General features: G+C 37.4%; 1 protein-coding gene across 5 annotated transcripts in view; it reads left to right on the top strand.

The window, feature by feature from the left end:
- The window catches only part of LOC122568935 (GTP-binding protein RAD), a 78,836-nt gene that overhangs the window by 54,453 nt on the left and 6,757 nt on the right, over positions 1–17,626 (top strand). For all 5 annotated transcript variants that reach the window (XM_043729258.1, XM_043729254.1, XM_043729257.1 and 2 more), the window contains 2 exons: positions 16,488–16,570; positions 17,273–17,459. In XM_043729258.1, coding sequence (XP_043585193.1) covers positions 16,488–16,570; positions 17,273–17,459 — 270 coding nt within the window. The remainder of the gene's footprint in view (positions 1–16,487; positions 16,571–17,272; positions 17,460–17,626) is intronic.

Below are 17,626 nucleotides of genomic sequence, written 5' to 3'. Positions count from 1 at the left end.
TCATATGTTTCTATAAATTTGAGACTACATCGTCGAAAAGAAAATGTTCAAAAGAAATAACGTAGGTTCGATGGCCTACTTCGTTTGAGTTTCCAATACAGGCTAATGAAAATCAAAGCAAAACTGCGACAAGGTTGTGAGAAACGACACTTGTATCGTCTTTTACGAGCAACTGCGTCTCGTCAGGGCAATCGTTCGATGTTTTTCTAAGCTCGCGCTCGGTCAACCGAAAAACGAGTCATCGACTGCGAGACCAACGTGAATCATCGACTTTATTTTGCATGAGAGTTTGCTGGCAAGTGTGTCGATGGCCCAACGCACGATGGACACTATCTTCTACTCTATTTCATTTCGCGGTGCCAGTGTGCAACTCGGCATCAAGCGTTTCCACCACGGAAATATCCGCGTGTCGCAATCTCCGCGTAATCACAAGCGGCGTCGAAAATAGAAATTACGAATTTTTCGGGCGATCCCCGCGTATCAATTTCGTCAACTACGATCGTTCCGGCGAAATATGAATTTCGTCTTGTTCGTCGCGTTCTAAAAAAATCATATCTCCGATTGGACTCTCTCGTGGTCTTGTTTACGTTAAACCTGAAATATTCGTCGTATCTTTACGCTTGCTTTTCCCAATTTCCCAAACGTCAAAAGTTAAATCTCTAATTTCTCAGTTTTCCTTTTCTTCGATTAATCGTATGAAAAACAAATTTAAGGAACGTAGAATCGTTTCGATTTCTCTTGGGAACTAAATTTAGGGTTACTTAAGTAGTATAATATATTTATATTTATTTATATCCTGATACGTTTCGAGATTCGTTTAAGCGTTTAAGTTTAAGCTTATCAAAATGTAGATCTGACTACTTCATTACAAAGATCAGTATATACGTATCGTCTCGTTAGGTTACTGGATTTCGAATATTTCTCTTTCACGATCTTCTCTCTAGGATTAATCTAAATATAATTAATATAATTTAAATTAATAATTAACAACTATATTAATATAATTAATATTAATACAAATAAGAAAATCTAGAAAATTTTGATTTATTCCGTTCTACGTACGTTTCAGCTACTTAATCTGTAGGGATTTTAGTACACCGGTGGTCATTACGAAATACGATATTCGCCACTTCGCCGCACCTTCGTTACGTTTCGATACATTTGAGGGAACAATTTAAAACGCTGGCAAATTCGTGAGAAATAAAATAACAAACAGCAAATCCTATTAACATACGTACAAAGATTAATCCTACGGGATTTCCATGAAAAATGATGTACATAACATACTTTTTAATCGTAAAGAAAAATTTCAAATTCGATACACGACACGCTCTACTTCCATCTTACTTGCTTATTTTATTTCATTCAATCTTATAATTTTCTCTAATTAAAATATTGTCTCTATAATAGATAGATGAAAAGAAGATCGCGCGTTAGATAAAGAAAAGGTATCGAGATCGTCGTTCTGGAATTAATAGCAATATCTGAGTTAAAATCGTATCTGACAATAGACAAAAGATAGGGAAAGCATGAAACTCGCTGAAATATCGACGGTTGACGATAATAGACCCACAATAGAAGTCGGTAGGATCTGTTCTCGATTCAGGTGTCTCGAAATAGATCGCTTGACGAAAATAAGCGAGATGGTTTATAGTTCTGACAGACTGGTCTTCGTTCGTATCCGATTAACAGCCCTTGGCCAAGAAAAGCCGTTTTACACGAGAAAGCTGCTACGTGGCTGTAAACGTGTACGCTCGGACCCGATCTAACGCGTTGGCCAACGGGAAAATCGGCTGTGCGTGCATCGTTCCATTCTTTTACAAATAATCCGAGTACGATTTCAACGATTTACACGTTACGGCTAACGGCTCGTTAAACCTCGCTGGTTTACGTAAGAATCCACCTTGTGTTTCGATTCCGTCCGATAGGAAAGACACGAGTTGATCTTCTTCGATGAAACGAACAGTGTGGCGATCCTGTAAATACATCGATCGTAGTTGGATCGGTTGGATCGGAATTGATATATTTAAGTGGTATAGTTTGTCGTATAGCGTTTACGTACCAATTAATTAGGTCCAAGCAAATTAAATTTCGTATCGTTTAGTAGTATTTTAGTAGTATTTTGATATTGCGAGAACGAAATGTATTTGCCGTATCGTACGTGCTATACGAAACATTTTGAAACATTAACAGTGTAATGAGACGTGACTGTCGTCATTGTATTTGTAAACTTTAAACTAATTTGGAAATATATAACGTAGAAATTACAAGATATTCGTTGCAAACATATATTTAGTAGAAAAGTTAGTGTACAGCATGAACGATCGTTTTAAGTATATAATAAGTGTCAAATATGATTCTATCGAGTGTCAAAGATCACCGATAGAATGAATAATTGATCTCTGCAGAATGTACGTTTGTACTAAATATCTCGTCATTTTTATGTATATCTTTAGCTTTTTTCATATATAATCGTGATATCTGTTACTATGTTAACAGAATGTTTCATGTGACACACATAATATATCAATGAATACGAATGTTTTTAATCTCGCAAAGACAACGTTAAACGTAATAAACGTGTAAAATTTTGTGAAAAATGGTCGTCCTTCCAGTTTGCTAAAATTTTAAAAAATGTCACGGCGTGAGATAGGACCAAAGATTTTAAACATTTGGCGGTATTCGTAAAAAGCGTAAAACGAAATATTCGCATTAAAATACAATTACTATAAAATTATCATATTGGAATTTAATTACTACAATTATCTTTCCGGTATTTTTTATCTTGCCATTGTAGAGAAAGCTTAATTAAAAATTAAAAAGATTCACAAGCTGTTAATTTGCTTTGGTTTTGCTCGAAAATTGAGCTTTTAACGTAGAATTTTTTCTCCAGCGGAATGAATCCTTTTCTCTTTTGCCAATTCTACGTTCTACGCAACGAAAAATACATCCTAATATAATATCCATAGAAATGATATCAAGCTGGCACAAATTACGCACCATGAGAATGTTGTTGACAGCATGAATATGTTTGTCCACGTAATCTTCGGAGCGTATTTTCCCTAATGGCGTGACATTTACGCGGACAATGAAGTAGAGGCAGCTTATACAACACGGCTATGGATATTCAAACGTAAGGGTAGGCCAATAGGCCAGGAAATTGTTAGGAGAAAAATATGCAAAGAATGATCTATATTTACGGTAACCTATATGGTGACATTAATTTTACCAGCTTCGTGTATTTTTTAAGTTAATTTTCTATACTTTCATAGGAAAAGAACGATATCAAACATGGTATAGATTATTATCGTGCACGTCGCTCGTTAGAATATTTGCAGCGTGAAGAGTATCTCTATTTACGTTCTAATATTTTATGTTCAGAAAGATAAATACTCTTAATTTATTAACTACCTTGAATCTACTTGGATTGTTTTTTTTTTCGGTATTCTTCCTCTTCGGATATCAAAGTAAAATCCCAATTTTCCTCGTCATACCGTCATTTCCATCTTCGGATCCTACTTCACGCTCTATATCCTAATCGATCACCGCCAAGCTGACTAAAGCGACACCAACGATCCTGGAAATTCCAACTATTCTCTTCACTCGTCACCAATCATCCTTTTCGGATATTTCTAATCTTCCGTTTGCGTGACCAATGATCACAACGAAAGTAAAGTTGCTTTCAAGCGGTGTAACGGGACTGAAAATGTTTGTTTCGAGACGCTTCGAACAACAGAGAAACTTGCAGAGCTTTCTGGGTCGAGGAGGTAGGCCAGTCCGTCCAGGTGACGTGAAATATCGTCGTGACACCCTGTTTGCTTTTCACCTGCTGTAACAGATACAGCTCTTCGCCACGATTACGCTATACAACTAACGTCGGTCTCGAGCATCTATTTCACTCGGCCATGACGTTATCGGGAAATTGCCTGCGAGTCGTTCTTCCATCACGTTCATTCGCTGGCTATTTATAGCGACAAACGGTTTCTTTGGACTTTCCGAAAGGATTTGGATTAAAAAGCTCGCGTCTTTTCGCGTCTTATTAAAATTGTTCTCGTCGCAGATTTTATTTCTCTTCGCTACAGAGAAGAAGTTTCGTCCTTCCTGCACCGAAAATCTCGATTCTTCGTTTCTCGGTTTTAATTTATCTTTTATTTTTATCCTTCTTTCTTTCGAGATAATTTCACTGTGGTTTCTCGCGTTTCAATGACAAATTTTTACATAGACGGGATTACGTTGATTCTTCCCTTTCTAGGTATCGCGAACGAAAACGTGTATTTACAGAGTTAAGCAAAAAGTGGAAAGTATGAAGGGAAGATGGGTTTAAATTTGTGAAAGCGAAACATTATAATTTTTCAATTTTGAAGGCTACAAGATTAGAAATTTTTCTTATAGTCTACGTTCTATGAGCATTTGATTTTACAGAATTAACTATATTGGAAAATAGTTTACAAACAGGAGATCAAAGAGCTTAGTTCTCTGATACTTTTTGTCAAGGTTCTTCTTACAATATCTTTTCGATAACCTTCGTTTCATACGATTTCATGGAATTGAATTACTAATATTTATTGCCTATCCCATACAAGATATAATCCGCAGATTTTCCATCTGCAGATTTAGGCGCTGAGGAAAGCAAAGAGGTTTCATCGTTGCTAGAAATTGCCGCTGTTTTGATTTCTTTATTTCGAAGAATTTACGCCGATGCTTTTATCGGAAATGGAAAAAGCTTTTCAATCTTTTCTGTGATAATATTTTCTAATAATAATAATAATAATTTTTAAAACATCGATATTCTCGAGACGCATCTTTTCCTTCTTCTGTCGTCATAAATCACTTTTCATTTCCTTTGTAGCTTTTCCATAACATTTTTTCATTCGTTCAGATTGTAACGAGCTCGATCTGCTTAATTAAAATACAGATACTAGAGAGCTTTTTCATATAGAATCGACGCCGCTGGATTATCGTTTAAATCCAATCGACTAATACAAGGTTTCAGTCGACTTACAAACCACGGATTTGTGCCAGCAAGCATCGTTTCCATAACGGCTACTTCTTGCACGCGTATCGCTATGCTCAGCCAACAATGATGCTCGCAAAGTATCTCTTCGTCATTCTCTCGTTGATATGAATTACGGTACATCGTTAAAGAAGATTAATTGTGAAATGAGTTTGTGGTTTTGTCTGGTAGTTTTAGTAAGATTCACAAGTATATTGAGATTGACACGTAGAATATACAAAAGCATTACATGCTTGTGCCTGTTACGTTATTATAAATATGGAATTTCTTATATTATGTAATTTATATTCTAATTAAACCATGTTTGAATTTTTAGACTGGACAGCTACGTTAATTTATATTACTTATGCAGTTTATCAATTTATTACATATTATTTGTTTCGTTATTGTTCAAGATACTATTCTATTGTTAGATACTATTCAAAGTTCGATCGCGTACTCGTCTACGTAACACTTTTTCCTCGTCTTACTTACGATTTCCAATTACAAATTATCACGTTTTCTACGAAATAACGATGCATGTAAAACGGAGAAAATTGGCAATTTTATGTTTATGACAGAGCCTTCTGACAGAATTATCTTTTCACGTTTAAACGTTACCATTTGGTAAAAGTATTACATTACGCTCAATATGCAGTATTTCTTTCACTGGCAGCGATTTAATTCAGGCAGTGCTTAACCGCGAAACGGTGCAACAAGAAACTTCGAAGACGTTTGGCTTGGAAAGGATCACTAAAGGATACACATTGAAAACAGACGGTCGTTTCTTTGCCAAGTAACAAAAACCGACGTCAAGAATAAATCTTTGTTGCGCGAACGTCCTAGATTCGAAAGATTGTAACGATCTTGGCTGCCTCCTTTACGAATCCTGCTATCCATTTTTCGTTACACATCCTGCATAATTTCACTGGAAGCACGTACTTAAAACGGAGACGTACGATTTAAGGTTCGCATATAATTTCCAATAACTTGCAGATAAAACCGATTTTACGACAAGATTTTATCGAAACTTCTATCTCGAACAGAGTAACAAGAATATTCTCGTCTGAGATTTTACACTCTCTAACAGGATCGTTATTAATTTTCGAAATTTTATTTGGATATTCTAACTCGATATTCGAAATGTTCGAGTATCTTCGAAAATACGTATGATTTTGAAGTTTGATCGATCATACGAATTTTTTTTCAATCACCGAAATATTTCAATTACCAATATTCTTCTGACTCTAACTAATTTCTCTTTTCTCTTAAACATTTTCTAATTACAAATATTCTCTTAATTAATCTTTTTCCCTATTCGATTCGTCTATATACGTATTCCATTTAATCGATCAAATATCAACCTGAACGATATTTATATTTCGAATTTTCCTTAAATTCCTATAAACGTCCCTATTTCTATTATTATTTCCAAGAAATATTTTTTTACGAATTAGCGATATTCCTCTAATTAATTTCCCACCTCCATTTCCCGAAATTTCCCATAAACATATCCATTTCTATTAATACGTAATTCCTATGTATTTTCTAGAAGCATTTGCTAATTGGCAATATTCCCCTAACAAATCTCCCACTCGCCAACCCATCCGCATTCCTAGTAATTAAACAACGATTTCAACGTTAGACTGTACCAACCCTAAATGCATTCACGAAATAAATCCGTTTAATGGAAACGATGCCGAATGTCGAATATCGAAACACGCGGCAATAATTAGCGGCTGACGTATCTCGATCGATTGTCAATCGTTTCTGAACAAAAATATAAACCAACACAGTCTCCGATAGCGATATCACGGTCTGTGGTTCCGCTTTAATCCCAAAGCTGACACAACAAATCGTGCGTGTTCACGGATTACGACGAAGTGCATGATCATACTAGACGGGTAATAGCACGATGACCCCGCTGGCTATCCTCTAACGAGGCAGGATCGATTTAACGCGCGTCTGGTTATGTTTTTATCAACCTCGTCGGATACGGAATCGATCGGAGCTCGATGATCCATTGGTTGCTTTCGTAATTGAATCTCATCGTTTAATAGAATCTTGTTTCGTAATTTTTAAAGCTTCTTCCTCGAGCAGACGAGGCTCTGTTTGCGTTTGATTATGCTTTTTGCCCGAGTTTATCAGCGAAACCGAAGCTGCAAAGTCGAGGGAAAGTTGAAAAACGCTTTTTTTTAATTGGTACTCTGCGAAGTTGGGCGAAACGTTGATATATCTTCGAGGAGCAGCTGTGAAATGTTATCAGAGAGGGAAGAAATTTGTGCTTTTACTCTTCCCGATGAAACATTCTTCAGCCTGACGATTTGATTTTCTGAAAATTACCGTTGAAATTAGTTAGAGATATACGAGATTTCTTATTTCTCAGTTTCTTCTTCTTATTATTATTGTGTTATACGAGATACTTGCATGTGTAAGATAGGGTTAAAATTATTAAAATATTCAAAGATTTAAGCATCTTTCTTCGTATGTTGGTACAATTTGTATACTGGAACGAACTGGATCTACGTGTCGAAATATAATTTTTAAATACTGAATATGTACAATTTCTCGTTAATATCTTTCGATCAAATATGGAACTTTCACGACATTTGACACGAAAAATGATATATACTTAAGTTAAGCCTACACTGACAGGCAATTGTCCGTAAACACGTGTCGCGGTCAATCAGCATCTGTCTTTCTGCGGATTTCCCTCGAAAGACAGATGCTGATTGGCCGCGACACGTGTTTGCGGGCAAATGTCTGTCAGCGTTGATTCAGCTTTATCTACAAATCTCACTTTCACGTTAAAGGTTGTCGTTCTTCGCAATTTTCTTTAAAATCAAATCCACGCCTTATTTCGTTTAATTTCCTTCGATTTCAAAAATATTGCTCGCACCTCGCTCTACGGACGCAATTTCGAACCGTCTGTTTTAATTAAGTCGAATTGAATGCAATTAAGAGCCCGATCCAACTCCGCAGACAACTTACTCATCGAGCGTGCGCAGTTTTTTCTAAACTCGTGCAATTACCGTATCCGAAGACGCTTTCATTTTGCGTGTTCCAAGGCGCTAGCCTTTATGACCCGGAACGTGGATACGTTAGAAACCGAAGTTTCTCGTTTACTTAACAAAGTTTCGCTAGGTTTCGAGTAAACTTGCAGCTCGTCCCGACTTGGACCAGAAGTTGAAACGTTCGACGAATTCGTCACCGAAGACGCTTCTGTAATTACTTGCGACGAGAACGCCAAGATCGATCGCGTTTTCACGGGAAACTCGCCGTTTAAACGCGACCAAGATAAATTCGCGCGGCAAGTTCCACAGGTCGGCAACAAGTTTTCTGGTAACGCGACGACGGAAGCCTGGAACGCGAGTTTCAGTCGGTACAGATATTGTAATTGGAACGTAGTCCTCTTGCGAATGGGAGAAACTCGTGAGAAATTTATCTCGTTACTTTATAGACGATCAGGATTCGATGTAGCGATGTTCGAGATTCGGAAAAATTTGACAAACCGAGGTTTCTGTTTCCGTTTCGCTCTTCTTACATATCTAAGCTGAAATAATGATCAGATAATCTTGTACGGAGAAAAGGATATCGCATAATTATGTCGAATATTTTGTAATTTTTGTTTAATCGGTGTTAATAAATTGTTGCAAAAGTTATCAAATTAGTTTTGTTGAATTTACAGTTATTCAATATAAAACGCGGACATTCCTACTCGCCTCGTAGCTTCAAGCTGCACTTCGTTGTGTTTGAGAGTTTTTAAATTCCCCGAAAACGGAGCAAAGGAGAATAGTTTTACTACCGACAAAATAAAAGATTCGTAACATCATCGTCGCTGAATTCCAATGACTTTAACTCTTTGAAATTGAAACTGATCTTACTAATATCACTGATAATTACTAACTGACCGTATTCATGAGCTTTGAAATTTGCCGAGAGTTCGCTTTTGGTGGACATTAACGAGAGTCCTTTTGAGGCCCTCGCGATCGATCGCTAATTTTATGCGAAAGAGATACGGCGTAACTGGTCTCGAATTTGGCATTTGGAAATGCAATAAACTTCGCGAGACTTCAACCGCAGTTGGCTTCGGTCTGGATCAGTTTGGGCTCGATGTTAAGCTCCATCTTTTGAATTTCCCCTCGAAACTCTCGCTTTATGACACCGCTGAAGCTGTTCAGGGACGACTAAAACGAGTTTTTAAATTAGTGTTAGAGCTTCGAGTAATAAATTCTAATTTCGCTCGGTAGGGTGTTCGTGATACCAATAAATTAGAGCCTTAATTCGAAAATATGTCGTCAAAATTCTTAACTCGATAAATTTGATCGCGATCGTAAAGCGTAGGCTTCGTCGTTCGAACTTACGATGCGTAGGTAACAGTAGCTCGCTTCACAAAGTATATTTTAACGAACGGAGTTTCACGATAAATGGAACAAATAATGGGAATATTTAATTCGATATCACGCTTTAATAGATTGTACGGTGGAAATTGTACATCGCGCAGTGAACTTTGTAATCACGTCGTTTGAAATGAAATCGGTAAGCTATAAGCGTATTATCGACCGCGATTTCCTGTATTAAAAAATACAATTAGATCGCGCAATAGAGAAACGTAAACGATGGTTACAAACGTTCTATTAAAATTTCTTCTTTAATATAGTTTAGCGGTCTATTTTGTTATTGTAGAAATTTGCGAGAGCGCCGGTAAAACGTTTCATACGTAGATTATCCCGTTTTAACCATCGTCATTAACGTTAACTGGTATAATTGACACAGTGAAATTAATAATAAATTAGTATGTACATAAATACGTATATTAATCGCGTAATTACAGAGTCCACGTTTCAGATAAATCGAAATAAATTGGACCAAGCTTTTGCAGCTGCGAAAGGAAAAAGGAAAAATGTTCAAATGAATAAATCTCGACCTATTTCTTAATTACAAATCTTTTTCGAGAGAGAGTTATTAAGTAGAAAAATATGTGTTTCTAGATTTATTGATAAATCCTTTTCCGTAGACGCGATTCCGTATAAATACGATAGATATATAATAAAAAATTGCCTGTAAGAGAAATACGAAAAGTGAATCATGATTTGCATCGCTTCTATACAATCACCCTTTTCATACAAACGTCTTCGGTTTAGTTTTCGGCACACCACCACTCGTTCGCTAATGTATACAAATTATACACACGCACACAGACACGTATACACGACAGAATAAACAGCATGAAATCATGCACGAATCTCTGGCGAGGTTCTCGACGGAATCGTTAATACGACGCTTTAAATACGACGCTTTTAATAAGACCACGGTGTCATTAACCTTCGCGATCCACTTAGCGACTGAACGTTCCCGTTCTTCGCCACGACTCCACTGTTTTTGGAATTTCTCCCTCGCAATGTTTACGTTTACGAGGATTTCCACCTCTGGCCATTGTACCCGCGTCTTATAAAATAGCTTCTAATTTGCTCGTTACTCTATTATCGATGAAGCTTTTTCAAACGATGAATATGCGATTAAAAAGTCAATTCGTTTCTCGTTTTTGGTAATTTTCACAATCAGCAGAAATCCCTTGCGCAATTTCTATAGCAATAATAATCGATAGTAATAATACATAGTTCCACTGATACTTATATCATTAAGGAAACGTTACAAATCATTGGTCGGTGTATTCTGTGGTATTACAGTAACAAGTTCGACGATGAAACAACAGTTCTACGATAAATTTCATAAACTACAAGTAATCCGAGTATCTCGTTTGACGTGATATGGTAAAATTATGAACGGAGAGTTTATATTCTGTATTTTGTGATTCGACACCTATGAATCTTCGTTTATCGTCCTACGTGTATTATCCTTCGAAGAATCACAGCCACCGATCAAACACTTTTGCCATTTTTCGTAGCGGCGTTCCAAGCTTCTCCGCAGAAACAGCGAAACGTAATACGCTTAAAAAGTCGAGTCTAATTCAAGAAATTAAATTACACGCGCGTTTCCTACCTACATTTGTTTCTTCAATTTGATTTCCACCAAGCATATCACTCGCAAATATAGAACCCGAACAGATTGCTCTAGCTTTTGACGTCATATTCCTCATAACCTTCTTCCTGTTCTAAGTTCACCGCCCACGTTTCATACGCGAGAAACACCCTTACGTATTGTGCCTTTCTAATTTTCAATATAATAGGACCAACTTCTTGTTCGCTCACACGACAAACTTGGGTCGACCACGAATACAATTTCTCCTTGTCTAACATACATTCGGGATATAACATCGTTCCCGAGATATTGTCATCTTATTGTCGTTGCGCGTTGCACAAGTTTGAATTCGATTTACATACGATTACGGCAACTGGATCCCGTCATATTGTGTCCTGGTCTGGCGTTATGCAATATGTGCGGTATATCGAGAACAAAGCGTGGATATAGCTATGACGAATCAATGTACGTTGTTAGACTCTTTGCATTAATTTATGAGTTACGTAAACAGCGTTATTTTGGGTGAAGATTTATCACAATACAGAGTTTCATTTCTTTCTTTCATCAATATAGAGATATGTATAGTTGAAATGTTTGTATTTAATAGGCGCTTGATTGACGAATATTATTTATATTGATCAAAAATTAGTAATTTATATTAGATATTAAAGGAACGTGAAAATTCGCCGAAAACTTACGAACAGCTCGAGTCTATAATTTGCACATGTTATACTTGATACTGTAACAGATTGGCAATATAACGTCAGGTTGATAATTTAGTTTCTTTCATGGCTCGTGGATTGAATTGAAAACATCAGTGAACAATTGGTAGAAATGTTCGCCGAAAGTGTTACAGAGAGTAGAAATCCATAATTTCGATCGTCAAACTGTTTTACATGAGATGACTATGCGTATAATATTTCCATAGATTAATAATATATGGTTGACGATTCTTTCGTTCTTGTATACGACATACATCTTTTTTACTCAATTCTTCGCAGATAACGTGATTTAAATTTGCAAGTTAGATTTGCAAAGATCCGATAAGCGAACAAATGAATACGTTTCGAAATTTAAAATCATTCCAAATATCATTACGGATAAAGTGGGAATGGACTTTTCGTTTTAAGCAAAATAATAATAATTATTATTATTCTTTGTGCCGTATAAATTATTGCTTTCGAATTCTACAACACGGGGATTAAAAAATATACTTCTTCAGGATTGACAGATTTATAATTTTTAGATATTTGTTCGCTGTATATCGTTCAATTACGTCGAAAACCTTTTTACTTCTTGATGCCGAAAATAATGGCGATTAGTGTCACGACTTACTTTTTATTTCGCGCCTTATCGTCACTTTTGCGACCACGTAATTGCATACTTTGGGCGGTGAAATTTCTGGTACAACCCTGTCTTTCTAAATGCAAATTTGACGCGCGCTCTTCCACCGCTCTAATCTCTTTAATATTCGCAGTGCAGGATACTCGAAACGACGCTAGCCAGATTGTGTTCCGTTAGCTGTGTTTCTGGATGAAACTACAGTATTTAATTACGGGTCGAGGAATACACAAACGCGCTTTGTTTTCAAAAATTTCCATAATATTCCCTTGTTTCCTCTTGATAAAAAATCAAGGAGAAATGGTGCCAAAAGGAAGAGAACAACTTTTGCGGAAACAGTTTCTCTGCAGAAAACAATTTCTATAATATCTCTATAAAGGAGGTATTTCTAAAAGTCTAAAGTACTTCTATAGTGTTTTCACACGAAGGGTACAAGATTGGATTTTCCCATGAGATAAAACGTTTTAATATTTTTCGAAAAACTTTATGACGCTTGATGTCCAGTTTACCAAATATTTTTTGCCATTTCCACCGGGTACGCTACGCATAACTACATTACAAAAGTTTTGTGTTGTCAAGAAACTTTAAGGTGTACTTTACTTCGTCGCCAGACTTGGTCGCCAGAACTTCCTTCCTTATTGCATTTCAGTCCCCCCCAAAAAAATGGGACGAGAGGTTCGATATACGAGGAACGTTGCCTTCGGCATTAAATATTTTCTCGTTTTCAATTTTCCCCGAGATATTTTTCATAATCAGCTTAACACTGTTATGTACATCATCGATGTTTTATCTTCGCTTTTAAAGGAAAATAATGGGATTCATGAAACTTTGAGGATACAAGGGACGAGGAGATGTGTCATGTTAAAAAGAAAATATTCTACTATGGAAAGCTTAATGAAATTTTTTAATCACGCTTATTGGAAGCCTGGCTTATAAATAGAACATATTGCACCTTGGATGCTGTAAACAAAAAGTTCACGCATCTTTGCAACATAAATTACAAAATTTGTTTATGAAGATTTTTTAACTTCTTACTATTTTTATTCCAGCGGTAAAAATTTAAAATTTGCTAAGTTAATCCTGCAGCAGATATCTTTAATAATAATCGTTTTTCTAAACAAAACAACTACTCGTACAAAAATTTTCTTATGCGTCCCACAGCCTGCAACAAAGTTTTTAATTAAATACAATCAGTGGAACTCGTAAACCAACAAACTCGCAAACTTCTTAAAACTTTAATTGTTACCAGAACATAATCACGGGTCTCCCTTCTCTTATCCCACAAAATTCTCCTTCGCCAACCAACCGTAAATAAGAATATCAAACAAGTCAAGTCTCGAAGTGGAGTAAGGATTACACGCATCTTTCAAAAAATACACGTTACGTTGCACCGGAACGTCTATTATCCAACAGCTTCTCGAGCCAGTAAACTTTGCGTATAATATCCTCCTACAGCCGTAGAACCTGGAGTCAAACGAACATAAAATAAAGTAACCGACAGAAAGCAAAAATTGGGGCCGATGTCGAGTTTTACACGATAATTTTGAAATCGGGATCGAGGTCAAGACGCGACGAAACCGTGTTGGGAAGACTGCGTCTGCTCGTAGTAAAACAAAAGATGGAAGGAGAAGAGCACTAGCGATGGGATTAAGTTCAATACATTTTTATAAATTCAAATCAAATGCAATACCCACGGTTTACCTTATAACATTGAAATGCTACTCGCAACTAAACTGAACGTACGTAATACTCGTAAAGATTTAAAAAATGTTATATTTAATGGGAGGGATAAACTTTTACGTAGCTTCCTTTTCTTCGGTTACGTTGATGAAAGTACGAAATTGTATAAAAAATCCGCAGCCTAGCCATAACGTATGATCGTTAATTCATCGTACTTGCGAGGCGTTGATCTTCGCGAACTGTTTTCCAGCCTTAGAACGAGTACGTGAAAGTTTCGAAAGTCTACTTACAAGTACTTTGATATTAGAGTGACGGTACTCTTACAATTATATCAATCGAGTCATGAGAGTCGGAGAAGCAAGATGGATATAGTCGATCGTTAGCACAGAGTTAAAAATTGCTATTCGTTGAATATTACTATATTTGTTGAAATGATGAATTTCAATCAATCAATTTGGATAACCAAGGAACGTGGTTTTAAGAAAATTTCCGAAAAGATGCTCGTAAAGTTTCAAACTTATTTGAAAAGGGTTACGATTCTACTTAGGGTTACTTCCTTCGTTTCTCAAAGTATCGATAGACTTCGAATCTATCGCGTTTAAGTTGCAATCTACTTGGAAACAATGCTTCTTTTTTCTTCGAAATACAGTACGAATATAGTGGGCCGATGTTCGAAACTACTTGCGACGTATTTCAGTCCATCGCTAGAAAGCACGGAAAGCGATGGAAAATCGCGGGACGCGAGGAAACGCGCGAGGAAAGCGAAACGGGCACGTCGGTTTCCAGGAAGGTGTAAAAAAGAAAAGTACAGGAACAGGCGGGCAGAAATAGCGTCGGTTAATTTTGCACCGGTCCGCTGCTATAAACGTACATCATACAGCCTCCGCGTCTGTTCATCGTCTGACCTCCTCTTCTTTCTCCCGCCTTTCTTTTTCTTCGTTTCTGTTTGCCTCCTTCGTCGCCGCTCTTCTTCGTCCCTTTGTATACATACAGCGAACGTCTGTTATCAGTTTACGAGGTGGAACTTCTTCTTCCACTTCTACGGTGTTTCTCTTGAAAAGCTTTTGCCATTATCTTAATTATGGAAATTGAGGTCTGACGGAAAGAGGTTTCTGTAAAACGGCGCGGAACGAAGCAAGAGGCTTTATCAAAGAATTGCTTGGGAGCTGTACGTATTCGTGAACAGACGACTAGAGGTGAAATTTCCTATTATGAAATTTCCGTGTTACGGGTACTGGAAGAGAATCGGTTTACAAAGCGTAATTTTTCTTTTTTTTCTTTCTTTGTAAGAAATATTTCGGTATCTTGATGAATTTATTTTTGAGCTGCATTGGCTCGAATCTAAGTAAAAGTTAATTGGAATAGATATGTTGGGACCGTATTATAGGGGATCGTGAAAGTTTACTAATTTTATCATTCGCTTTATTACTACCTTTATTACCGTTTCAACGTTAGTTGAATCTAATATTATCGAACATAGACCAAACATTCATCACTTTCTATAACCAATCGATACCTCACTCCCTTAAGGTCGCTGAGATTTACGTGTTCCTTTCATCCAATTTGCTAGTACATTAGGCAACTCCGACTTTCTGAATCGCGTCCCTGTCGAAACGTACAAATTCTGTGTGTAAGCTTTTCGCGAGCGACGTACCTCGTTTCAAAAAATGACTATTTATTTCAATCGGTGTAAAGCTTTGTAACACGTGACATTATGTATCGTGTATTCTTTAATTGCTCGATAGGGATTTCTATCTTTTTTCCACACGATTGGAAATTTATCCTGTTCGCAATAAGAAAGAAAGAAATAAACTATCCGGAAAATAGTTCTCGGAGGAGGTCGAAAAATCTTCGGGATGACGAAGGTTTACACATAAAAAATTCATTCCTCCGACCTATCGCTTTAACTGGCGTCGCCCGTTGCGATTTCTTTTCCTCGTTTATTTTCCTATTTCTTCTCTTCGTTGTTTTCTTTCTCTGCGAAAGATTGACAAACATTTAACTCCCGTTACCAAACTATTGAAATCTCACCGCAAAACCAACAATCGCTCGACCAGCTGAAATCATCGGACCACAGCATCGATGCAATTCCCGGAAGCGGCGGACGTTTGGCGATGGTTGTCGACGAGCGGACGCGTGGACGCATTTAGAGTGGCGGGATCACGCTTAGCTAGCGCGTCTCCGTTCGTTTATTTACAGCGGTTCCATTCGATTATTTTCCTTTCTGCCACGCGATTTCCTTCTCATTTCTCCCCTTTCCTCGATATCTCGTCCTTGCCGCGGACGAATAAAGGGGATGGTCCAAGGAAAAATAAATGAGGCAGCAAATCAAAGGGATCTGTAGCTCCTCCTCTTCCCATCTTTCCATCCCTTTTCCTCGATAATACCTCTTTTTTCCTTCGACCCCCCCCCTCTCTCTTTCAGCGACGCTCTTTGAGCTGCTTTGTATAGCGCCACGTCGTTCATCTTCTTTTTTCCCTCTTTGTTTCAGACGTACCCAGCGAGCAATCCGTTTTCGTCATGCTGAACGGCGAGGAGAGCGAGCTGAGATTCCTGAACGTCGCGAACCCGAAGGTGAGCAACCGCTTTCGAGTTCCGCGTGTTAGCCGGAGAGCGCTTTACAAAAGAAGCTTAGCGCCCATCGTTTGAGAGAGCTGCGTTATTCGATCGGCTCCCCCTTTTGACTTCTTTCAGGCGATGCTTTACAAGGTTTACGATGTCCTGGAATGATGCCGATTTGTATGCTTGAAGAGTGTGTTAAATGGAAGAGAAAGGATCTTTGTGAATGGTTGAGAACGATGGAGTGGGAAAATTATTTATTAGCGGAGTTGCTACTATGCATCTACGAGAACATGGTTAGCAGAGAAACGCGGGTCTGTTTGCTCATTTCTCGTAGACTCGATAGTGTCATGTAGTAGATAAGCACGTACGGGCGAAAGTGTCGCACATTCAAAAATAACATCATATAACAATTCCGCGATTATAGAAGTTTCTGACGAACGGACGACTTGGTTAGTAGATCAACGAATAGATCTCGGTATCAGTGATATTAAATTAACGAGACTTGCCAGTTTCTCAAGATCGGTGTCCGTCGTAGGAAAATATAACATTGTACAGTATGATGAAAATTATATCAATCGTCGCATGAATCTTCCATCAGAGCGTAATCGATATAGTCCAGTTGTACGTTGATTTATTTTGAATAATTTAATTCAAATTCGTCTTGTATTAATATTATTCTTCTAAGTAGTACGTTCGTATTTTTGTTTCGTACAGACGGAATTGGAGAATATACACCCGGATGCCTTTGTCATCATGTATTCTGTGATCGATAAAGCGTCCTTTCAGAGAGCAGAAGAGTACCTAGAACGTCTCCACGATCAGGATTTCCTCCGAGGAAAGTCGGCTATACTAGTTGGGAATAAAGTGGATCTGGTCCGATCTAGAGTGGTTTCTTCACAAGGTTGGTATATACACGCGTATAAAGGTATCGATCGTTGGTATAATATTTAAAACAATTTAAAAACAATATTTGAAACGTTTTATCGAGAAGACGGTCTTTTAGCGGAGATATTTGAAAAATATTTTGCGTATCGAAAGGCGCAAAGCGCGTGAGAAAATCGCGTGATA

The sequence above is a fragment of the Bombus pyrosoma genome, linkage group LG7, assembly GCF_014825855.1.
Source record: "Bombus pyrosoma isolate SC7728 linkage group LG7, ASM1482585v1, whole genome shotgun sequence".
Lineage (NCBI taxonomy): Eukaryota > Metazoa > Arthropoda > Insecta > Hymenoptera > Apidae > Bombus > Bombus pyrosoma.
This window is presented reverse-complemented; position numbering and strand designations above follow the sequence as displayed.